Source organism: Dunckerocampus dactyliophorus, chromosome 1 (genome assembly GCF_027744805.1).
Source record: "Dunckerocampus dactyliophorus isolate RoL2022-P2 chromosome 1, RoL_Ddac_1.1, whole genome shotgun sequence".
Taxonomy (NCBI): domain Eukaryota; kingdom Metazoa; phylum Chordata; class Actinopteri; order Syngnathiformes; family Syngnathidae; genus Dunckerocampus; species Dunckerocampus dactyliophorus.
Window position 1 is genome coordinate 18,469,056 of NC_072819.1, and position 25,805 is coordinate 18,494,860.

General features: G+C 41.0%; 1 protein-coding gene across 2 annotated transcripts in view; it reads left to right on the top strand.

Annotated features, from left to right (window-relative positions):
* Positions 1–25,805, top strand: part of LOC129194286 (plexin-A1-like) — a 316,667-nt gene that overhangs the window by 146,294 nt on the left and 144,568 nt on the right. For both annotated transcript variants that reach the window (XM_054799421.1, XM_054799428.1), the window contains exon 4: positions 22,396–22,527. In XM_054799421.1, coding sequence (XP_054655396.1) covers positions 22,396–22,527 — 132 coding nt within the window. The remainder of the gene's footprint in view (positions 1–22,395; positions 22,528–25,805) is intronic.

Consider the following 25,805-nt stretch of genomic DNA (forward strand, 5'->3'; position numbering starts at 1 on the left):
TTAACATTAATAATAAATGGAAAGAAAATCATAGCTCCCATTATATGGTCATTTATTAAAGCTGCTACATGTCACGGATAGGCCGAGAGGGTGCTAACTTTCGAACAGAGTAGCGTTTTATCCCGCCCTCTTCCTTGCTATCTCGAGTTAGTTATGTTCAGTGACGTGCGGTGAAGTTCATGGCTGGTGAGGCACTGACTTTGGAGGGGTTTTTTTATGTTAATGCAGGTTATTCATTAAGAGGATAACAAGAAAAAGAAGAGAATAATTCACTTTTGTTTAAAGAAAAAAGTCTTCAAATGGTTTTCAAATACTTGTTAGTCCCATTTTTTATGAACTGGAAAACACTGTGATTGGCTGGCAACCTGTCCAGAATATGCCCTGCCTCTCGCCTGAAGACAGCTGGGATAGACTCGAGCATACCCGCGACCCTAGTGAGGACAGGCGCTATAGAAAATGGATGGATGGATGGATGGATTAACTGGAAAACATTTGTATTCTTACGTTTTATCTTTTACTTTTGCCTTTCCTTCTCCAGGAAAAGTTCTGATAGTTTGTTGCAAAAGTCTCATCACCTCCTGGTGAATTCATTCATTCATTCATTCATTCATTCAGCAAGGCGTAAAAACATCTTGAATGCATTTGACTTTCTGCTACTTAGAACGGCAGTGACCAGCAACTTCCAGCTCACGCACGCCTGACCCCTTCAGGATGCAGCGGTAGTGTAAGTGCCTCCCGTATGACATTTCTATGTATTTTATTGTCTGACTAGCCAGGATAATGATGGCGCAGTTATATTAAAGGCTGTAGAAAGTCATGGTGTATAAGAAATGTTTCTACAACATTATATAATTGGCAACATGCAGACAAACAGAAACTGATAAACACAAACTGGCAGGCACCATGATCCAACTCAGTGTGCAGCAATGTTTGCATTTACAAGTTCAATGGACAAATCAATGGGCACATATTGATGTTTGTTTTATGTTATCATTATTTATTTCTTAATTTTTTTTTTTCATCATTACTGATGAAGCTCAGCCTCAGCTGCCTCCCTTGACTGCACGTCACTGATTATGTTTATTGTCAGCTAATGATAGCGTTTTGACAAAGTTTACTACTTAACGAAGGTGAGCTATTATTGAATGTATAGTGTATGTATCATAACAACTCAATGGCTGAAAATTGTTGATCGCTTCTCTGGGAGTACTTATGTGTGTGTGTGGACACGCTACGGACATATACGTGACTACCACACGGCCAAATGTCAATTTATGCCATTTTTTGTACAGTTTAATTCATAACTGTGAAAAATCGAGACTTTTTTGTTCATTTTGTTTCTTAGGCTAGGCCTAGGCTCCCAAAGCGGGGTACGCGGATTACCTTAGGGGGTACGGGAATAAAAATGAAAAAGGGCTTGACAACATTAGCCCCGAACGCTGAGATTTACGCAATGTGCGCCAGCGCCTCATGGGAACAGCCACTCAGCCAGCAGGCAGTACAGTACAGTGCAGAAGAAAGGTGACACTATGAAGTTGTTAAGATTTTTCAGGATCATTTATGTGCTGTGCTAAATAGGAGCTGGTCTTCTTACGTGGTGGTGTGACTTATTAGTGCATTTTCTGAGCTGTATGAGCCTTTTGTTGAGTCGTTTGATTGTTGACTGGATGCAGAGCCCCCACATGTAAGTAAATGTATGCTTTCATGAATAGTGTGTCTTCTTCTGGTGTTGGGGCCATTTTGTTCGGTGGTCCTTGAACACACCATGTGCGACACAGATTGAGACTTTTGTATGACTTGTGTATGACACTGCATGGACAGACGTGTATTTTCTATTCTTCCTTTAACCTAGTCGTTGTTGACAAATGTTAGTGCTGTGTGTAAATGCACAGTGGTTAGGTTGAATAATGTTAGCTCTGTGCTGCTGTGCATTTTTGCTTTGTGCATAATTTCATGCTATATGTGCTCATATGTCCGTTTGGCTCATTAATCACCTCTTATTGAATTCATTTCCTTATTAATTTCTGTATGTTATGTGCCTTTGTTTTCATAATTTATAATGACTTCATTTATGTGTCACATTAGTTGCATTGTACTGATTAATTCCATGTTGCTGCAGCAAAAGAGCATAAAGATCAAAGTTCATCACATCTTACCACACCTTGTCAACACTTCTTATAAATAAATTCACCGAACAGAAGACAAACCTGCCAGGAGACATCTTACTCCTCTAAGCCCTTCAATTTTCAATTAGTATCCCATATGTGCAGTTGAAAAGTAAGAGACATCCATCCATTTTCTCTGCCGCTTGTCCTCACTAGGGTCACAGGGGTATGCTGGAGCCTATCCCAACTGATTTGGGGCGAGAGGCAGGGTATACCCTGAATTGGTCAAGTAAGACACATATTTTTTTAATATAACGTTATAACATATTTAATAATCTAGCTAAAATATTTAATCATGTCGCTTATGTTTGTGCAAGACTAAGGGGTACATGAGTTCCAGTCAGATATCTGAAGGGGTACGCTACTGTGAAAAGTTTGGGAACCACTGTTTTAAACTACTAATGGTAACACATGCTAGCTGGTGGCCATGTTATACGTTTTGTTTGAAAAAAATGTAATCTTGAGCCGGCGACATACAGCAGCTTTAACAATTCATAAGACAGCAGTAACAGAACCAATGTTGTGGTAAAGATGAAACTGCTAAGCCTGTGACGTGTTTGTAAAAGAACTACACCCTCCGATGATGGTGGTGCGTAAAAGGGTAACAGAAAACTGGCACCACAAGCAAAATTCCACTCAGTAAACTGGTGGCCGAGCCGGAAGGCCGGGGAGGCAACTGGGTTCACCTGTGGAGACGTTTGAGCAAGGACAAGTCCAACAAGTAATATAATATTACGACACATCAAGTCCAAAGAAATATGGTGCCAGCAGGTAAGCTAACATCCGTGGGGTCGAGCAAAGAGGAATAAACCAACGTCTCCTGGCTGCTGTCCATCAGTTTCAGTCAGACACGCCCAATCCAGCTCAGGTGCGCCCAGTTGCCCCACCTCCAGCTGGCAAAAGGGCTCTGAGAAAGAAAAAGAAAACACAGACGAGAAGGCAGAGGCAAACAAGGAGAATAAATAAAGGGGAACAACGCAGGACGTGAGAAAGCCAGCATTAATAGCGCTGATGTGTTCATTGTAAACAACAGTACGTCAAGTGTAACGCGCATGAGTTTCATACCAACTACTGAGTAGTGCGACCAACATTTTAAAGTGCAGGCAGAAGTAGATAAGGCTGCTGGATGCTAACGATTCATGATACTTAAAATGGCAACTACTGCCATCTTGTGGAGTTAATAAAAAAATACATCAGGAGGTTGCCTACAGCCACATGAGAGGCGGGGTACACGCTGGACTGTTCGGTAATCCTATTAGTTTAACAGTAATAACAATAATAATAATAACCAAAAAATGGTACATGTTGATTTCCCTTATATGAGTATAGATATCCCCTGAGCAGTTCTGGCATACGCTACCTTTTCAGCCACGCCTTGCAAACTCCATATTATGGTCTGCAGGTGCAGTGGATACCCTGTTCTCTCATTTCATCTACCGTTTGTCCCTCTACTCTGTCTTTCTATCTCAACCCAACTGGTCGAGACAGACAGAGCCTAGGTTCTGTTCAAGGTTTTCTTCCCTAGAGGGAGTTTATCCAAATTCCAAGTTCTTGCTAATGTTTGTTTAACTTGGGTCTCCTTAATTGATGAAGTAAAGTTGAATTGAAAAAAAAAAAAATCGGTATCAAACCTGCAACCCTCAAGTCTCCATAAATTCTTGGAGACGGAGCTTACCCTTTCCCAATGTATATTTACAACCTTCAACAATCAGTAAATTCAAGGCATTTTAACTGCAAAAGCACACAAAAATGTTTCACAGCAATGACACCACCAAGGGACTTTGTTATTGTCTTACACCGTATGGCTGTTTAAATGGCAATTTGAAGCTCGGCTGGCTCTATAATTAGCTGTGAGCTCCCACAGGATGGTAGTAAGAAAAAAAAAACAGTGTCTTATCATCTCCTGCTTGTAATTACACATCCACTGTTGGATGGCAGACTGCAGACTAATACGCCGACAAAATGTAGGCAGGGTGTGTGTGCACTCCTTGGTGTCTACATGGTGTGCTGTTGTAGATATCCACCACCTGTGACTCCTCAGACAAATGCAGACAGCACAGCAAAAAAGAAAGTCCAACATCGGTTCTGGCTTGTTCTCCCTTGGCGACCCATCCCGCGCTCTAATAAAATAGAAGACTGACGTTATGTGAGGTCATTAATCTGACTGCCCACTCTTTGCTGCTCACAGAGAGAAGGAGGCAGAGTTGCCATGTTGCTGTGCAGCAACAAAGGAGATGATCTACAATACTAAACTTATGTATTGCTTAGATAGACACAAGAAAATGCATACCTTTATCTGATCATTTTAATGGCACATTTTTCGTGGCTCTGCAAAGACATTTTGCTTGATGGTGGCCATGTTTTTCAACCAATCTTTTTTTTTTTTTTTACAGAAGTGTTTGGCAGTCCCTTAAAAGTGTGTATCAACTTTTGTGGTGATTCAGATAAACACCCTAAAGTTACAATGGGTGTTTTGTGTAAAGCGCATCAAGCTTTGAATATCGGGGTTTAATAACAGTGCCACCATGTTGTGTATTTGTCAGACAAATGTGCATGTTTTGACAAAGTTTCACCCTTTCGTGTACAGCGGTTCAGGGGCCTGTAGTACGAAGCAGGATTTCTCCTTATCCTGAATGACTTTGAGGATTAAGTCTGGATATGTCGTACTACGATGGTGGTTCAGTTCTTAGCAGGATACGTCATCACGGTAACATATACACTGGAGCTAGCCTGTTTGCGAGCAAGTTGGGTTTCGAGATCAGTGTTGTATTTAGTATTGTTTTTGGCAGCCATATTATTTTTAGTCTTAGTCTTAGTCTTTTGGATGAAAATGCTTTTTGTTTTAGTCACATTTTAGTCAGTTCTATATCTGATAGTTTTAGTCCAGTTTTAGTCTAGTTTTAGTCAGTTAAGTTTTAAATAAATAAACAATTTCTGTCTTAAGTATAACAAATAAATAAATAAAGAATTTCTGTCCAAGTATTGGAAATTAGATGAGGAAAAAAAAAAGGAAATCTGTTATGAAAAAAGCTTTGTCACCACTGACTAAACCACCACTTTTTGAGATACAAGATAAGAGTCAAAAACGGTACAGGCCACTGACAATTAAGAGCTCATAGCCTATAAAAACCCCACCTGCTGACCAATCTGTTGTCTGAAAAATGGCGTAATTGTTCATTGACAACGACTGTGCTCATTCAGTGCTGACACAGTAACTCAGGCTTTAAAAGCAATGTTTTGCCGAGATTGGCCTGCAAAACCCTTGTGATTTTCTCCATAATTTTCAAGAAGAAAGTTTCAGCTCATCGTTGGAGTGAGTGTCTTATATAGCTTTTGGGGTCGTATGTTTACAAAGTGACATGTGTGCGCTTGCAGTGCCCACTCACATAGTCGATCATTTTCTGTTGGTTTTCTTCTCTTGCATTTAGCAGCTGCAGCTGTGTTTCCTTTAGCAAGTGTAATATACTGTATTTATATTCTTCATACATATCATCATAGATGGTTCTTCCTGAGTGTAGGTGCTGTGCTGCTATTCATTATTCATGTTTGTGATTGGTCATCTGCTGATAATCCCGCCCCCTTTAGTTGTACGTGTTCGGGACAAGACAAGAAAATCCTGACGTGACAAATCAACTTGGTATCCAACTTTGTAATACCACCTATCCCACACTTTGAATGTTTGGCTTGGTTAAACCGGAAGACAAAGAAGTCCTCCCAAGTCTGACTTCTTTCATAGTGCAGACCCCAGGCGTAGAAGAGGTATGCAAACATATACAGGTACATGGGGTGTCCACATTTGTGTTGTCTTTTCCAGTAGTTATGATCTCACAGCATACATTTGTGTATGTTGTTGACATAGGACTGGGGCCTTTGATGCGAGGCTGCCCAAAATGTGTCGCACTCATCATTCTCTTGTCCTCCCTCTGCAGATGACAATAACAGCGGCAATTCGCCAGAGGAGGACAAGAAGGCAGGGACATTTATCATTCGCCCAGTAAAAACATTGGAACCCTTGGCCAATTTGAGAAACTGTTTTCGTAATCTGCTTGATTCGGGTCAGGCTCTGATCATTGTGAGGCAGCGCATCTTTATTAATGGCTGGTCACCCTCTTGTTTACAGACATTAAATGCTAAGTCAACACTGAGGTCCTGACTTGACTCTTTGTCAACACTCACTAAAGGAGCATCATTACCTCCTCATATTTGCTCTCGTCAGCCGTATCCAAAGGGGAAGTATTGAGTGAGTGTGTGGTAAACATCCAAAATGTTCTTTCTTTTCCTTTTAAACCTTCTCTTGTCATCTTGTCGACAGCTGTCCGCCGGCCCTCAAGGCCCACACCTTTCTGTGCTTGACAAATTGATCTCGTTTAGCTGTACTTTCAGCACTCACTGCAGGGCAAGAAAAGGGGGGAAAAAAACACACTCACGCCTACACAAGCTGCTTGCCGTGTGATGCTTGGCTGCTCATGTGTGCCAGCTGAAAGAAGGATGCAAAAAAGGGGAGTACAGTAGTGACAAGTTGAGGTGAACAGGGCAGAAGTGGAAAGAGGAGTGGAGAGTAGAAGTGCAGGTATTCCAAAGAGTGTTGCATTAGGTTGGAAGCAATAGCTTAGGGCTAGAGCTACTGTACGTATACTGTATTTGGGTGCAGGTATGCTTCTTGTATGCTTCTTTTTTTGCCAAAGATATGTCAAGGTTTTATCAACCTTTGTCTGTAACGTGTTCCAAGTTTCAATGTTCTCTTGGGAATTAAGTAGGAAATCTAGCAGTAACATGAGCATCACTTCAGATATACAACATAAGGTTTCTCATCCATGAAGATCATTGGAATTGTTTGAAAAAACATTTTGGCATACGCAAGTACTGTACCTAGTAGGTAACCAGTATGCTATTATTAAGTCTTTTAAATTGTATTATACTGTATATACACACAAAGGGTGGGCCAAAAGTAGGGTTACAGTTACTTCATTATGTGTTTCACCTTACCACTGAAGTAACTGTAACCCTACTTTTGGCCGCTTGTACCAGAGACCTTGTCCTTTCGGTCACTACCCAAAGCTCATGACCAAAGGTTAGGGTAGTAACGTAGAACGTAGAACTTTCCCTTTCGGCTCAGCCCTCCCTTCACCACAACAGACCGATGTACAGTCCGCATCACTGCAGACACTGCACCAATTCACCTGTCGATCTTGCGTTCCATCCTTCCCTCAATCGTGAACAAGACCCCGAGGTACCTAAACTGCTCCACTCGCTCCACTCGGGGCAGGTTCTCATCCCCGACCCGGAGATGGCACTCCACCCTTTTCTGGGCGAGAACCATGGACTCGGACTTGGAAGTGCTGATTCTCATTCCGGCCGCTTCACACTCGGCTGCGAACCGATCCAGTGAAAGTTGAAGTTCACAGCTCGATGAAGCCAGCAGGACCACATCATCTGCAAAAAGCAGAGACTCAATCCTGCAGCCACCAAACCGGAACCCCTCAATGCCGTGGCTGCGCCTAGAAATTCTGTCCATAAAAATAATGAACAGAATCGGTGACAAAGGGCAGCCCTGGCGGAGTCCAACCCTCACTGGAAATGGGTCCGACTTATTGACAGCAATGCAAACCAAACTCTGACACCGGTCATACAGGGAACGAACAGCCTGAATTAGCTGGTCTGATACCCCCTACTCCCGGAGTACTCCCCACAGAATTCTTTGAGGAACACGGTCGAATGCCTTCTCCAAGTCCACAAAACACATGTAGACTGGTTGGGTAAACTCCCATGCACCCTCAAGGACCATGCTGAGAGTGTAGAGCTGGTCCTCAGTTCCACAACCAGGATGAAAACCACACTGCTCCTCCTGTAGCCGAGATTCAACTCTCCGACGGATCCTCCTCTCCAGAACCCCTGAATAGACCTTACCAGGGAGGCTGAGGAGTGTGATTCCACGATAGTGGGAACACAGTCTCCAGTAACCCTTCTTAAAAAACGGGACCACCACCTCAGTTTGCCAATCCAGAGGTAGTGCCCTTGATGTCCACGCGTTGCTGCAGAGTCATGTCAACCAAGACACGCCTACAGCATCCAGGGCCTTAAGGAACTCTGGGCGGATCTCATCCACCCCCGGGGCCCTGCCACCGAGGAGCTTTTTGACAACCTCTTTTTGACAAGCTCTGCTTCCTCATAGGAAGACGTGTCGGTGGGATTAAGGAGATCTTTGAAGTATTCTTTCCACCGATCCAAAAAACCCTGAGTCAAGCTCGAGAGCACACCATCCCCACCATACAATGTGTTGACTGTGCACTGCTTCCCCTTCCTGAGACGCCGAATGGTGGTCCAGAATCTCTTCGAAGCCGTCCGGAAGTCGTTCTCCATGGCTTCTCCGAACTCCTCCCATGTCCGAGTTTTTGCCTCAGCCACTGTCAGAGCCGCAGACTGCTTGGTCTGCCGATACCTGTCAGCTGCTTCCGGAGTCCCATGAGCCAAAAAGGCTCGATAGGACTCCTTCTTCAGCTTGACGCCATCCCTCACCGCTGGTGTCCACCAACGGGTTCTGGGATTACAGCCACGACAGGCACCAACCACCTTACAGCCACAGTTCCAATCAGCTGCCTCGACAATGGAAGCACAGAACATGGACCATTCAGACTCAATGTCCACCACCTCCCTCGGAACGAAGAGGTCGAAGAGGTGAAGAGGTGGGAGTTGAAACTCCTTCTGACAGGAGACTCTTCCAGTCGTTCCCAGCAGACCCTCACAATACGTTTAGGCCTGCCAGGTCTGACCGGCATCCCCCACCATTGGAGCCAACTTAACACCAGGTGGTGATCGGTTGAGAGCTCCGCCCCTCTCTTCACCCGAGTGTCCAAAACATATGGCCGCAAGTCCGATGATACGACCACAAAGTCAATCATTGAAGTGCGGCCTAGGGTGTCCTGGTGCACATGTGTGAACAACCTTCATGCTTGAACATAGTGGTTGTTATCAACAATCTGTGGCGAGCACAGAAATCCAATAACAAAGCACCGCTCAGGTTCAGATCAGGGTCTCACTGTCGCTGCCAACGTGAGTGTTGAAGTCCCCCAGCAGAATAAAGGGAACACTAAAATAACACATCCTAGATCTGAATTAATGAAATATTCTTATTAAATACTTTTGTCTTTACATAGTTGAATGTGTTGGCAACAAAATGACACAAAAATGATCAAAGGAAAATTTATTAACCCATGGACGTCTGGGTTTGGTGTCACGCTCAAAATTGAAGTGGAAAAACACACCACCTGTTGTGTATTCCATTTGCTCAACAGATTGTGAAAATGATTGTCAGTCTGTGTTGCTTCCTAAGTGGACAGTTTGAATAATGGCGCAGCACTTTTGACTGAGTGTGAATTGAGTGTTCCCCTTTTTTTTTGATCAGTGTATATATTTATACACGTGTGTGTGTGTGTGTGCATATATGTGAATGTATTTTTAGACTAAAGTAAAACTCTGACATATTTTGATGATTTACTTGATCAAATAGATTAATGCATTTTATATATATTTAAATGTAAAGAAATAAATAAAATAAACCAGAACATTTTTGTCAATATTTTTTTCTTTGTAACTCTTTCAAGAAATTTTAATCACACATTTAGAATAATGATATACAGGTGTCAAATTAAGGTGTTTTTTTGTATTTTTGTTTTATTATCTGATTAAAGCGCATGGTTCCCTCTGACTTGTACAGATGGTTAATAGGTATTATGTAACGATGGGGCATTGTGTTGAGTTGTCAACGACCTCAATTGCAGGTAAAAGTCTTTTTATGAATGAATGTGTTTGGTCTGCTTGGTACCGTCAATGGTTGGACCCAAAGCAGAGAGACGAAACGAAAATGTTTAATGCAAACAGTGTACTCCAGTGGAGTAAGCAAAAACATACAACAAAAAACCAAAGTGCAACTCAAAACTGCAGGGCGAAGCCACACCAAAATGAGAACACAAGGTGCTGCTGAAAAAAGATCAAGCAAGTAAAAACAAGAAACACAAAACAAGAACAAAAAGCGCTGCTCGAAAAAAAAAAAAAAAAAAAACAAGCAGGGAAGCTAATACTACACTAAACACAAACAGCTGCTGGAACTGCCAAGCAGAATAATTACTCACGAGAATGCAAGGAGAGCAAACGACCAGGTAGAGTTACAGACGAGAATGCACAACTAGAGGTAAGATTGAGCGAGGAGCGAGTGAAGTCCATGAAACAATCTGGCAAAGACCGACTCTCCCAGCAAGGCTTAAGAAGGCCTGATTGCAATTGCTCTCAGGTGTGTGCAGGTGGCTCTGCCCTGGCAGGACCAGCAGTGCACTGCAAGAGACAGCACAGGCGTCAACAGAGCAGTTCCAGCAGAACATGACAGAAGGTAGCAGAGCAGAAAAAGGGATCAGGCAACAGAAACATGCCAAACATGCAGTAAATGCAGAACATGCAATGCTCCAAAGAAAGGGTGACGCTACCAGCTGAACTAAATAAGCAAAAGGAGCGAGATGTGCGTCACCAGTCGCACAGCTGATGGTACTAGCCCCCCCATCCAAAGTCGGATTCCAGAGGTCCTTCTTTGAGGGACGGGTGGAGGGGGACTTGGATGATCACGGCTTCCTCCCGCTCTGACTCCCCGGCCGGCACTAAAGTTGGCTTCAGATGGCTTGAGACGACGATGAGCGGGCACCGGGGGGTCTGTCTCAGGCTGGAGACAGCGTGGCGTGGGCACAAGTCTTTTTATTAACGAAGGTAGCAGAGGAGAAAAAGGGATCAGGCAACAGAAACATGCCAAACATGAAGACCAATGAAAGCTGATGCTACCAGCTGGACTAAATAATCACAAACACGAATTAGCGGCAGGTTCGTCAGCACAGGAAAGTAAAGACAGCAGAAAACAGAACAGAGAAAAAACGGAAATTATACAAAATAAGAGCATGAAACCGGCATATAAGGGGAAATAAACTAACTGCCATGAAGGCTGACCCACAGGGTGTGACATACAGTATTAAAAGCTACTCAAGGGAAATAAACATGAGGGCCATAAAAAGGCATTGAAAGGTATTAAATATATATTTTTTTTTATTTTAGACAATTTTTTTAAAATGGTTGTGTTTAAAAGTATATCTATATAAGTTTGCTTGAGTTTATTTAAATGTATGTAGACGTCATATTGTGTGGTCAGTCGTATTTAAAAAGATTTGTCTTTGCAAAGATTATGTAGGTTACTTTCTTAAAATTAGCGTTAGAAATAATACTGTTATGTTATTATTCACATGACCCCACACACATAATGAGCCCTAACATGAGTCTGCCATTTTTTTAGGAGTTGTTGCTGCAAGGGTTTCTACATGCAGTGAAATTAAGTTGCGTTTGGACAAGTCCAGCTGCGATGCAGTGTCATGCTTAACCTTTTCTGTGATGCTTTGGTCATTTTTTTGCATCATTACAGTTAACATATGTTCAAGATGGCTTCTTTTAGCAATGAATACATAAAAGTACATTTTCTGGGTTTTTATTGTATCTCCAGGTGTTTTAAGATTCAGTGTCTGCTCTTGACAGACATGTACTCAATAATGTACACAGACGAGATGTAGCCTACCTACAGCTCCCCACAAGCTTTTTTGCCCGCTTCCATGCAATTACATGACATTTTGCAGAAGCGTGTGGATGCCATTAGACACACGGTGGCCGCTCACTGCTGGAGCTGCCTCGGGGAAGAATAAGGAGCTGCTGTTTTAGCGCTCAGTCGGCCCTGCTTATATCTCAGTGTGGCACTGAGGGGGGAGGATGGGGGAAGAAAGCGACTTAATTGAATTTAATCTTCAACTTGTAACGTGTGACAGTTCCACTTGATTTAGATGCAAATCAACCCATTTCAAGATGTGAGTGAATATACTGCTTTGTGACTTGATTAAGTCAGACGTTATTCAATTGCCGTCTGTTTTTAGGAGTCCTCCCACGGAGCCACTACTTAATCTTTAATGGATCCAACTTGTGAATTGATTATAAACAGAATAACATCCTGCACAATGATGAGACAATTTTGGTGGTGAAGGAACAGGACAACTAAACGGTTGCTAGGAAGCATTAAGACTAAGCAAATGAATGTCATTTCATAAAAGTCCCATATTAAACTCGTTTTCTCAAGTCTCAGAGGTCCCACAATAGTGGATTGGAACTCAAGTCTTTTTTTTTTTATATAGCACCAATTCACAACAGAGGTAATCTCAAGGCACTTTACACATGGAACAGGTCTAGAACCACAAAACTCATACATTAGAGAACCAACTGAACCCCACATTTCAAGCACTTGGCAACAGAGGCAAGGAAAAATGGGTGCACGTGGCCATTTTGTGTGTACTATAAATGTAATTTTTACAAATGTAATGTTTACTTTCAAAAAACGAACAACATAGAACATAGTTACAAACAATATAGAACATATTTAAGCAAAGTTGGTCAATCATGTCAGTGACACTTCAAGACAATTTAATTTTTATTCAGGTAGAAGCCTGAAGGACTAGCAAGGAACCGGCGTCTCCCAGCTGTGCCTACTCAGGCTAAGTAGCAGGCAACCCTAATTAGACACAGATGCACCCTGTTGTCCCACCTTCAACCGAGCACCCAACTGTAGGGCGAGAGAAAGAGAGCGAGTTCCACGAGACACAGCAGCAGGTGATCATAACATCATTTGGGCAAAAAATATGTACAATTTGCTTAAATATTCATAATTTAATAATAAGCCGTAGTCAACCACGAACCAACGATAATTAATTAATTATGAATGTTTGAAAAACTGTGATAGAGTGAGGGAGTGATGTTTGATGTAATTTGTTTACAAAGTTGTCCTGGGTGTATACTTCATGGCTGTATATATGAGGGGGCTCATCTAGCTAGGGGCACTTTTGTATCACTGCCATGGTCCCTGACTAAGACAATGATGAAGTCATTGTGGAAGATCCCTGAAGTTTAGGTGTCAAACTTAACAGTGCTAATAGTAATAGGAATAGGTATGACACTAGGTTAAGCTGCTGTCAGGTTCTTTTTTGAAAATTATTTTTATTTAATTAAATATTTTTGTCCCGTCCAGCCTTTAGGGCAGATAGTGTTGTTGATCTCAATGCCCTTACATGCTAAACAGATTTCCTCTGCCAGGGAAAGGTATAAGATACTCTTCCCCCGTTATATAGCTTTTAATTTACTTTATTTGATGTTTTGTTGTTATGCAAATTGGGAGCGGCTGGGCCGCAGCAGGAGGGGATAGAAAAGAAGAGAAAAGAGAACAAAGGGGAGAATGCGGGGACAAGAGAGGGGACAATACAGAGAGAGACAAGAACAGCCGCAGAGAGGCAACCTCCACCAGGAACAGGGCGCCGGCAGGCCTGGAGGACAGCCAACCCCCAAGACCGGCGAGAGACCACACCCCACAAGGGCAGACGGGCACCGGGTGCCACACACCAGCGGGCCCAGATGCGCCCCCGCCAACTGGAAAGGAGCCTGCCCACAGCCAGGAACGCCAGCCAGAAAGGGGAGAGAGCAATAAATTTAATAAGTAATAAATAAATAAAAGAACTTACAAACACACACCGTGGTACCCCCCCCCCCCCCCCCCCCCCAACACCTGGAAGCCCCATCGCGACACCCCGCGCAAGGCACCCGAGGCGCAACAGGGTAGACCCACAACCCAGATCCCTAGCCGTAGAGAAGCCATAGCCGTAGAGAACTGTGGACCGCTCGGGTGCATCAAGCTGTATGAGAAATTTCAAGTCAACCCCGACTTATGAGGTAAAATTTTGGGTGCATCACAATCTGGTTTATTTGTGGGTGCATGTAGTGGTGCATGTTTTGACACATTTTTACCCGTTTGTGTGCAGCACTTCAGGAGTAGAAGAGTTAGTTTAAATAAACAAATAAATGGTGCCCATACTTTGACAGGCTTGACCACACCATACAGGTGGTCTCTTGATTTTGATGTTTTCTAGCGCAAGCCAAGTATTAACTGTTAGTAAGACACCATTATAATGGTATGTTGTCACCGGCCAGCTGTCTGCCTGTCACTTTTTGGACTTGTAACACGCGTGTGTGTGTGTGCGCGCATTTGTGTGTGTCACCTGAGGCCATCTTCCTGTTGTGAGAGTGGCCGTGTGGCAATAGAACAATGATTAATTTCACCACAAGTCAACTGTCTGGCTGCTGTGTGCGTGTGTGTGTGTGTAGCTGTAGATGTAGTCAGCAGGTATGCTCTGATACTTTGGATGCCCTCCAGTCAGGGTCAGACCCACACACACATACACACGCACGCACAGAAACACACACACAACCACAAACACACACTCTTCAACCGTGTTCAGTCACTCTCTCTGTAGGTTGCACATTTGTACTTTGGAGTTTTAAGGTCCCCTATTATGCAAAATTGACCTTTTAATGATGTTCTGACAGTAATGTGTTCCCCTAGAGCCTGTGTGTGAGCACCAAATGTGAGAAAAATCTATCATCTCCCTTTCTGGTTTGCTCAGTTCTTGAGAGAAGAGGCACTCAGTTACTTTCGAAGTTGCAGTTTTTCATGACGTCAATTCCTCATGGACATGATACTGCCTGCAACTCGCCCCTAGCCAGATAGACAGCTTTGTAAAAGGAAAACGTAAAGGCCTCGCTACACATCTTAAAGCTTTGCCAACAATCCGTCAGTCAGCCACAGATGTGGGAGCTGTAAATGTGATCATTTTGTTTTTCTTCAGCGAAAACGCTAACCCAGCATGATGTTCCTGTTAAAATGTTAGTGTTATTTTAGCACTGTAGCTCACATAGCTATCCTATTGTTGCTAACGTTAACGTCCTCTTGTCCCACTCCTTAATGTTACGCTGTTGTATGTGATATATGGCATCTATTATGTTGGACATGTGCAGCATTGTAGTGTATATGTAAAACATGGAGAAAGTACACAATGGTGCTTCTTGGAGACACACACTCTACACACAAAATGGCGTGTTCCCAGTAGGGCTTACTAAAAGCACTTTTACACTGTCTAAATTCCAGCATCAAGGCTTGATATTGGACAACACTCTTCCAATACACTATTGTTGGGACCTTTATTTTTGGGGGACATTTTGCCTGGTTCATACAAGATAAATGCAGTCAATTTCTTTAGAAACCACACACACTCACACATTAATATACAGTATGTATACTCATTGAGCAGATTTCATTAAGAAATTGCCTCTTTATTTTCACTCCATCATCAAAGAACTACTTGAAAATGTTGTACAGTAGTTCATTACTCTTCCTCACCGGACAGTTTTGACATTACTTTCCATGAGAAATGCTAACGAGGTTAACAAGTGTATATTACCTATTCATTTTTTCCTCTTCATCAGTATCCCGCCATTCTCTACATTCTCCTTGTCTATCCTTGTAATGAAGCATAACTGCTAAGGTTACAAGGACAAGGAAAGATGTTGAAAGAGAAATGAGGACAGAGATAAGACATCTCAAGGGGAAACATGGAAAATGGGGTGTAAAAGTGATATGATGGATATGTATAGTATCTCCCACAGTGAATACACTGCTCACATTTCAGCAAACATTGTATGATATCTTCTCTGGGGGAAAATGAAACTTGGATATACCTTAGAGGAGTCAGTGTCCAGCTTGTATATCAGTATAGATCTACTGTCCGCTGAAAATGAGTCAGCACACAATCATTATTGTCGAAATAGCTTGTAACACATTTGGGTTCAAGTCTGGAGGAGACATTGACCACACCATGACCTTCAAGTTCCTCAGCAAGGCACTTGTCGTATTGAACCACAGCTCCCCAATTGCCAGCAGCACTTATGTAGCCCCTCACCATAACACTACCACTACCATTAGCTTGCTTCTCACTTGTGTTGCCAGCTATTTATACAATAATGGCTGTGTTGAGTCATTTTCAGTGGATGGTAAATACAGTATATACTGCTATACTACAGTATATAATATACTAAGGGTATGATATCACTTTTGTAATATACTTTATATTTTGGTAGACCTTCACTCATTTGTGCTCAGGATTGTGTGAAATAAACAGTGTTCTGGCAGGTTACAGTGTCCTTTTGGAATATCAGTAATGAACCTCATCCCCAGGGAAACCAGGAGATGGAGTGGTCTGAGCATCGTACAAATTGGGGGGAATACTATATAGCTGCAAAGTCAGACTGTAGATCCCAAACTCATTAAAAAGTCACCTTTAAGTTTTGTTCCACAGTGTATTTTAGGTACATTGTCCTTACCAGTAGGAAATGCCTACCATGTTAAAGTTGAATTTATTTGTCATATAAAAGGAAGTCTTTACGAGTAGGACCTGGGAAGTTTGGTAAAAATACATATTTAGTAAGATTCAATATAAATGCAATGTATATAGTAGAACACTTTCTTTTCAGATTTTGAGTTTAGCACTGAAATATTTGAAATTATAGCTCTTTCATGAAAAAAAAAAACTTGCAAAACTTGCACTTGCAGGCACAGTGAGGCTCACACTACAGGAAGTAGTCCATTTCAAGCATAAAATAGTCCTTACTTTTACCGTTTGAAATCCTACTACATTCTCACAGCGGCATTAAATAAACTCCTGCAGGTATTCCTGCCAGATTAAAAAATAAATAAATAAGTAATTTCAAGCCTGTCTGTCTGGATTTGGTTGCCTTCGATAATAGCCTTCAAAAATAGGATGCTCCACAGATCCCCAAGCAGGAAAAATAAAGCTGTGCTCTTTATGACACACTATAGCAATGCACATGAGTCGTACGTGAAGAGCAAAAGTGCTGATAGCAGCTAAAAAGCAAGCTAAATGGCTAACTGCTGAAGTTCAAAGCGGTTGCCTAGCAACAATGCCAAACACAAAGCGAATGACACTGGCCCTGGAATTATGGATTCAAAATCAGAAATTGGGTCAGTCTGGCTGTTCGATGAGGAGGTGGACTGCGACTCGAAAGACAAAGCAGTTTAAGAAATTGAAAATATTCTCGAGAGCAAAGATTTGATATTATTACACGCCTAGAAGAACAATGAGATACAAGTGTGTATTGCAGCACAAACAGCAAAAATGTAGGTGTCTGCAATCACTAATTATGCGACATGTTACACAGACAAAGCAATATTTTGATGACTGTCTGGCATTAGAGAAGAAAATGGTACAAACGCAGAACATCACCATTATGCAAATGATCGCGGGGGTCCATGATGATGTCATAAACCTTAAGGAAGAAAATAGACCACTGAGCATGGATAGATACCAAGGCACCAAGAGAAGGATCGACGAGTTGCAAGATGAAAACACCAACGGTAAAATGTACATCAAGCTAACTGGTGGACCAGGAGAAGCAAGACTACTTGTTAAGGATATCACCGATCTGGATAAATACCAAAGAATACATCACCATGACAACAAGGAAATAGAGGAACATTTGGCTTTTGATATCATCGTTGCCAGGGCCTGCTCAACGAGGTATGGGAATTAGGAGCCCATTTATCTACATTCAATTACACTAACATACAACACCAAAAACAGCAGGAAGTGGATTTGGATATCAACAGGGGGAAAAAGAAAAACTTCATTTGTTTTTTTGTTTGTTTTGTTTCTAATAGTGATGATAGTAATAGTAATGAAAATAGTAATGATCTGCTGTGTATGAGGCAGTGCATAAAGTCAGTGCATGTTGAATATAGGAAGTGAACATCTGGATTAGCAATTAATGTGATACGGACATTGGGTAGGATTAAATAAGCTCTGCTTTGTCTTACTCTTTTTCGGACATGTGGAATTGTGACTTGTAACATGAAGCATTCAGTGTAAATTGTATGCATGTTCAAAATAAAAGCATCATCAGTCACAGCTGTTAACACTAGAAGTCCCACAACCCATCCATGTGGCGTTTCTACTCTTCATGCCCAAAGGACAGCCAAGTGGCTGCGCAAACGTAGGAGCTGCCAGAGGCGGATTAGTTTTAAACTAATATTCTAATACATTCAGAGAATCAGTCATCATCTGTGAACCGCTAATCTGTCAGGTAATGGCTGTATTTACAAAATAATAGTTAATAATTGTAGGTTATTGAGTTTTTAATTTTAAACCACACAGCCTTCCGGCTGTCCTCTGGGCATGGGAGCAGGAGCAAGAAAACCCTGGGACTTTAGTAATGCAAGTGTTTTTTGACCGGCGCAAATTAGAGAGACCTTTGACGGTTGTTTGCTTTTGTAGACCACGCAGCCAGTGACTTTTGTAGACATGCAGTTAACTGAATAGAGTTAATTGGCGTTAATTAGAACACATGGTATTTTGGACCAATTTACCAAATAATATGTACTAAAATCTCCGATATATTATAAAGTCAGAAAAACATACCTTACCAAGCTTAACTTGGAGAGTGCAGAGGCCGCAGAAAGCGAGCATAAACCTGCAGGCTATGCCGGTAGATGAAAATATATGTGTCACCTGCATCGCTCTACCCCCTCTGTGCCAGCTGACCTGAATCCCCCCTCCCACTGCCCTCTGCCCTGAGCTGTAGGGAGAGTTGCTTCCTGCTGATCCTGTTCTCACATAACGTTTGAGCTTTTTAAATTGTTAAGTAACAGAAAGGCTATTTGGTAGTTTGTTAGTGAATGCTATATATGTATATATATATATATATATATATATATATATATATATATATATATATATATATATATATATATATATATATATATTGACCAGAATATAAAACAACCTTGAATATAAGGCTAACCCTCTGTTTCAAGATCTTTTTTTTTTAAATATTTGAATAAATCAAGACTTTTTGAAATGACAAATTACCCTTGGCCAATGGCAATATTCATCTGAAATGCCAGTGTTTCTTCTAGCAACTTTTCACACACTCACATTTGATTCCATCCTTTGTACACTCTGACAAATACCTGACATTCTTGCTTTATTGTGCTATTCCAATAAAACATCCCTTAGAGAACCTCCTCAAAGCTGATTTTGTAAAAGCACTCGCCTTTTATCCAAAGCGGCTTGCTGCTCTTAAGAAACAAGCTCACCCACTGTGTTGACAGGCCGTGAACCTTCTGTTCAAAGACAGATTAAGGCAATGTTGCTGGTGATTTGACAGATAACAACTTCCCACACTGTAGGAGAGAACAGAGGAAGATGACAAAGCAAATGTGGGGAAAGTGTCAAAAATTTTTGGGTGGCTTTCAGGTACAGTCAATGGACTTGTCGACTGAGGTTGGACAATGACGGGAGAGTGATTCAATGGAATCTGAACTTTGTAACAAGGGAAACTGGCTTTGAACTGTAGGCACAGACACTAGTGCTAACACAGCAAAGAATTTCCTAGCTGGTCCATGAAAGTCAATGATTCCAGTCACTATAGACTAGACTTCAGATATTTTATTCGTAACAGTCAAGATCTTGTTTAAAATGTAAAAAAACTAATCCATACAGTAGTTTAATTGTTGGAGTTTGTTGTAGTACTTTTAGTAATATTTTACCTCTTTGTTATTACCCATTTGAAACAATAAATGGAAATTTAACTGAAGATATGACAGTCTAAAATATACATCCTTGATTGAAGCTGAAGGCATTTTAAATTACCTTACAGGTCATTGCTCATAGAACCCATCCATCCATCCATCCATCCATCCATCCAGCCATCCATCCATCCATCCGTTTCTATACCGCTTGTCCTCACTTGGGCCACGGGTATGCTGCAGCCTATCCCAGCTGTCTTCGGGTGAGAGGAGGGGTACACTCTGGACCGGTCACCAGCCAATCGCAGTGCTCATAGACAAAAGACAAAATGTCTTTGTTAAAAAGTAATTAGTTCATGAATTATATTTTAATAATCATATTTCTTAGCTGCTGCACTGTTGTTTTATGACATTACGACATTATGACATTGATTGACCCATTATCTTAAACTTAGAATTATAACTCATCTGTCGTTTGGTAACTTGTTAACAAGTTTTGGGACACTTTTTGTCCAGCGAATTTCTGGCAGATCACTTTTGTGTGTGTTTGTGTGTGTGAGAACGAGTGACAGGCAGAAAAACTCTGACTCTCTTGAGAAGTCATTTGGCACCAACTACTGATCCACGCATTGATTCTGCCAATGAAAGCAAAACCAAGTAGGATTATTTGTTTATAAATTGAATATTTTTATAGTTGGAGCATCCATCCATCCATCCATCCATGTAAGAGATGAAATTCTCTGCAACCTAATAGAGGTCTCAAGGACCACTGTGTTAAATAAATTTCACCTCCCTTTACGTGTTTGTCAATCTCCAATTATGAGGGTTAATTAGGGATAACAAAATTATTGCAAATATGTCAGACAGAATAGTTTCATATCCTGGGATAAAAAATGTCTCTGCTAATGTCCTCCTGTGGCCTCCTAAACAGAAGAAGAGAGACTTTCGCACGCCGCGAAGCTCTGTGTTGAAGCTCACAACTTTTTACAGGGGTTTCTCCAGACGACTGACGTATGCTGTCGTGCCAAGATACCTTACCTGGAGCATTGCTTGTGAGTGCGTGTGTGGCAGTAACAGCTGAGAGCCGTGTTTTCTCTGATGTCATAGTCTCACATCAGCATCTTTTTCTGTACAAAATAGAACACACACTCCCAGCATAGCACATCCTATCTTTAGCCCACTTGCTGCTCCAAGTGGGCAAGTATCTGCTGCTATAATATTTACTCACTCAGCTAACAAGTTAATAAACCAATATTATCATACAACCCCTACAGTCACATTTACACTCGTATTACCTAATATAGTAGACATAGTTATAGAACGTAAGATATAATATAGACTCACACATGTTGTTAGCATTGTGAGAGTTCCTTGTTATTCCTTTTTTTACTACCAGTACTTCGTGCGGTGACTATTGTAACATTGCTGACACATAAGTTACGTTCACACTGCAGGCTCTGATGCCCAATTCGGATGTTTTGTTAAAATCAGATTTGTATGTGGTCATTCACATTACCTAAAAAATGTGACTTGTCAGTATACACAAAAGGCATCTGAGAAGTGACGTCACATGCTTCTGCCGTGTGTTTACGGATGTAAATATGAACTCATTTTGTGCTCCCCTCGGTGCGTTTGTGGCAGTTTCAAGGATTTTGTGCAACAGGAGTCAACATTTTGTGAACCAATGATTAAGATTAAGATTTGTGGAGAACTTGCTGTGATGTCAGGAGTGGTGGGACATTTTTGAAACAATTTTTGGATGACAAGAATAACCTTTGCCTACATCTGTTGGGTACCTTCATCCACATCTCAGTAAGCACGGCAAAACACACCTTTTGATGACATGTAGGTTGGATATATGCGACCTGACCATTCAGACTGCAGTAGATCGGATACATATCAGATTTATGCATATCTACTAATGACGCCTTTGCATATTTCCCCCCGTTCTCTAGGTACTCCGGTTTCCTCCCGCATTCCAAAAACACACATGTTAGGTTAATTGGTGACTCAAAATTGTCCATAGGTGTGAATGTGAGTGTGAATGTTTGTTTGTCTAAATGTGCCACCAGTCCAGGGTGTACCTCTCGCCTGAAGAGCATACCCGCGACCCTAGTGAGGATAAGCGGCACAGAAAACAGATGGATGGTATTGTACTGTTCATACTGGCATGAAAAAAATCTGACACAGGTCACATATGAGCAAAAAAATCGTAATTGATCTACAGTGTCAACGTAGCCCTAGTGACAAGTGTAGAATACTACATACCACAATGTCTATACAGTAAGTGCATTTTCTGAATGTCTTATATTAGTTCATTCAGTATATTAGTTCATTTAGTTATTGTTATGCTTGAGGCCAAAAATGTGTACATTTGGCTTTAAAGATGCATTTTTTTTTTATTTTACAAATAATAGGCTATAGTCACCCATAAAGAAGCTATGATTTATTAATTGATATATTTTGAAAATCCGTGACAGAATGAAGCTGCGAAATTCGAACCACGATGTGGCGGGGATGTTTTGCACTTCAAAATGCATAGGCTACTAACACCACCTATAGGATTGCAGTATTTTTCCTTGCATGTCACGATTTTTCAGTCAAACAAGTTAGACTGACTTGTTTGTTATTGTTCAGCCTTGAGTACCATTCTGTGTCGGAATGTGACACTAACTTGTTGTCAAGAAATGAAATGACTTGTAATCCTAATATTGTTTTCTCCTCTTTGGTCTCTTTCAGATCCTTGTCAACTCCATTAGCCAACCTGCTTTGCTGTATGAAAATGTCCTGGTGAGTGACGGCAACCCCATCCTAAAAGATCTGCTCTTCAGCCCGGATCATCAATACTTGTACACCCTCACCGAGAAACAGGTAAGGCTTGTTGGTGATTTTTAGGAATCCATCCAATGATGCATGACGGCTTTGTGGTTACAACAAGGCACAAATGTCCATAAATGCACACCTTTTCAGGATGGAAGAAGGTGACGTAGAAGGCAAACATATTAAGAAAGTGAAGTGGAATTAAAGAGGAATTGAGGGAAAAAGTATGTATCAAAACAGATACGCTTGGGAGAAACCAGTGAAGCTAATTACACATAAACAATGCAGACCTTTTCTTGCAATATAAGCACTTCTCTAAATCTACATTGAGTCATTGGAGCGTAATAATGTTGAAGTGTTTTATACTGCAAATAGCATATTCCCAACAGGACTGCAAAATCCAACAACGTATATTAGTGCATTTTAAACTAAGAAATTGTGTGGCCCCTATGTCAGATAACAAGCTACAGTATTTAGATTCCAGACAAAGCAGCGCATCATGCACTGTCTATACACACTGCATTTGAATCTGTGAAAAAACTTTACACACTTTACATACTCTAACACCAACCTTAAGAGCAATTACAATGAAAATCAGATATTTCCAGGAAAGAGTGCCTTTCCTAAAGTGTGATCGAAGTGCTGATTGCGCAATAGCCAGAGCACAAGCATCACTAGGTAGCACAGCAAATGAGTGAGTATGGTCACTTCCCCTGCTCTACGGTTCATCCTTCTCTTTGTCTTCTTTCCTTACCTGTAAGACTCTTATCTCATAAAGGCTAATGACTGCGCCGTGATAACCTTCAGTGAGACGTAGACAGTAACTGCCTCACGAGTGCCGTGTAATTTACCAAAGATTAGACATAATTGACTTCCATGTGTCTGGATGAGCACAGAGAAGAAGTCAAGAATAATTGATACAAATGGACAGTGTTAGTCCGATTCTGGGAATTGGGCCTGTCCATCAGGACCAGAACAGTATTAGAGAGATGGATAGCTTGATATAATGCACGTTTTTAAATGCAGTATTAAAAGTGCAAGAGGTCAAAAGCCGAAGTCAAAATTTGGGGGTTTGAACCACCATCATGCACGGACATGTTTTGCTTTTTCTTGGGCTTTTTTGAAATAATTTTTCCAACAGGACATATACCAAAAACCTTGGTTAGTGTCATGAATTCATTCCAGAAGGTCTGACTGTAAATGAAACAGCCCCATAAAAAAATAATGTAAATCCAAATGTTTTTATAGTTTTCCAATTATAGCTTGTCATGCAGAAAACAATTCACAATGCATATAAGTACAGAAGTACATATAAATGATAAATAAGAGTGATAAATTAACGTTTAAGGTTACTTTTACCTTCATTGAAGATGTGATTCTTGACAACTGTCCCCAAGGACACGGTATGGCAGCGAGATCAACCATCATCACGTTCCTGTTTTAACATGAGTTGTTTCTTCAATTTTAATAGTGTTTCTCACCTCAATACAGTAACCCAAAATGGAGCCAAACAAAGTTGCAAGTGCCAGCATTTTCACAAAGAAGGTGGGAAACACTATTGAACTCAAGAAATAATAGGAAAATTGTTTCCTTGTGGTGTCTCACTGCCATATCGTCTTTGGGAACAGTCTTCTTAAGTGAGGGTAAAAGTAACCTTAAATTTTCATTTAGCGCTTTCATTTGTAATTTATATGCGTTTAGAATGATTTAATGCCTGTAAAACTATAATTATAAAACTATAAAAACGTGTTTTGTTAACACGTTGTTTCATTTCTCTTCAGAAATTAGGACACCTAATGGGTTAAATCATATTTGTGGCACCCACTCAGACAAATGGTCAATGACTTATGGACAATAAGTGCCACCCGTGCCCCTGCAAAGATGTTTTGCTCGATGGCGGCCATGTTTTTCAACCAATCTTGCTCAGACAGCCTTACAGACATGTGCTTACCAGTCCCCCAAGTGTGTGTTCCAAATTGCATGGTGATTCAGATGAACACCTAAAGTTACAGTAGGTTGTTTTGTGGAGCACATTAAGCTGTGGGTGAAATGTCGAGTCAATCTGACTTATATTTATATTTGAATTACATCGCCTTGTATTTTTCAGAAAAGTAATTGCACAAGCAACACAGTAAGGGTGCACGCTTTGACTAATTTTGCCCCATTTTTTTCAGCAGTTCAGGACTAGAAGAAGAATCAGAAGAGTTAGCTTCCACAAACAACTGTACTAAGTCTAAAATGGGTATGGCGCTAAAACAAGTTGGACTTTTTAATTTAAAGTTGTAATGCAAAGTCTTTTAGCCATTGTGCCTTATGCATCTCTATGTTTTTAACAACAACAAAAATTACCTTAACTTTGATTACCAGTGGTGACATGTATGGTGACATTGTTTTTTTTCTGCTTTGAATACGAGTCTGCCTACATAACGGAACTTTCTGTATGACAGTCATGTTGTACAATTTTAATGAAAATGAGCTCAAATGTATTTCTTTGGAAAACAACTAATTCCAGTTCACTTTCAGAGCCTGACCATATTCACCACCCAGTCTCAGATTTGATAGAAGTAGAAAAGCCAGGCTGAGCGCTATTGAGGCGGAACAATATAATTGGTTTGTAGGTTTGGTCTTTTTGCAGCACTTAACTGGAGTCCAGTAGAAGGACAATCAGACAGCATAAATTCTTCTACGTTATGCAGTCAAAGCAACAGGAGACCAGAAGCCTCCATGTCCGGAGACTTTTGTTCTCTAGTCCAGACCACAAATTTGTAAAAAAAAAGATGCTTGGTGTGCTCTTTGTTGGCTTAGCGTTCACACTGGTATTTTCATCATGGGACCAAAGGCTGTGCAGTAAAGAACATGTGCGTAAAGTAAGGACTTGGGCATATTTTGTGACATGCTGTATTATGTGATGAAACTCAAACCAAAATGCCGTCTGCTGGGTTAAATTTGTTTGATATCCTTCTAGTTTACCAGTTGAGACAGAAAGAGCTTCTAAATACTAAAATACAGTTGTCCCTCTTCGCATCACGGTTCAAATTTTGCGGCTTCATGTTTTTTCAAAATATATGAATAAATCATTGCTGTTTCATGGTTGGTTACTGCCTATTATAAGTTTTTAAAATGCACGTTTAAGCAAAAATTACATATTTTTGCCTAAATGAATCATTTTCAAGCATAAAAATTACTACATGAACTAAAATACAAATATAAGACCTTCAGGAAACACATTACAACATTACATGTTGTAATGTAACACAACATGTAATGTAACATTACATGTTATGGTATGTATATTCTACACTGGTCAGTAGGTGTCAGTAATGTTACAC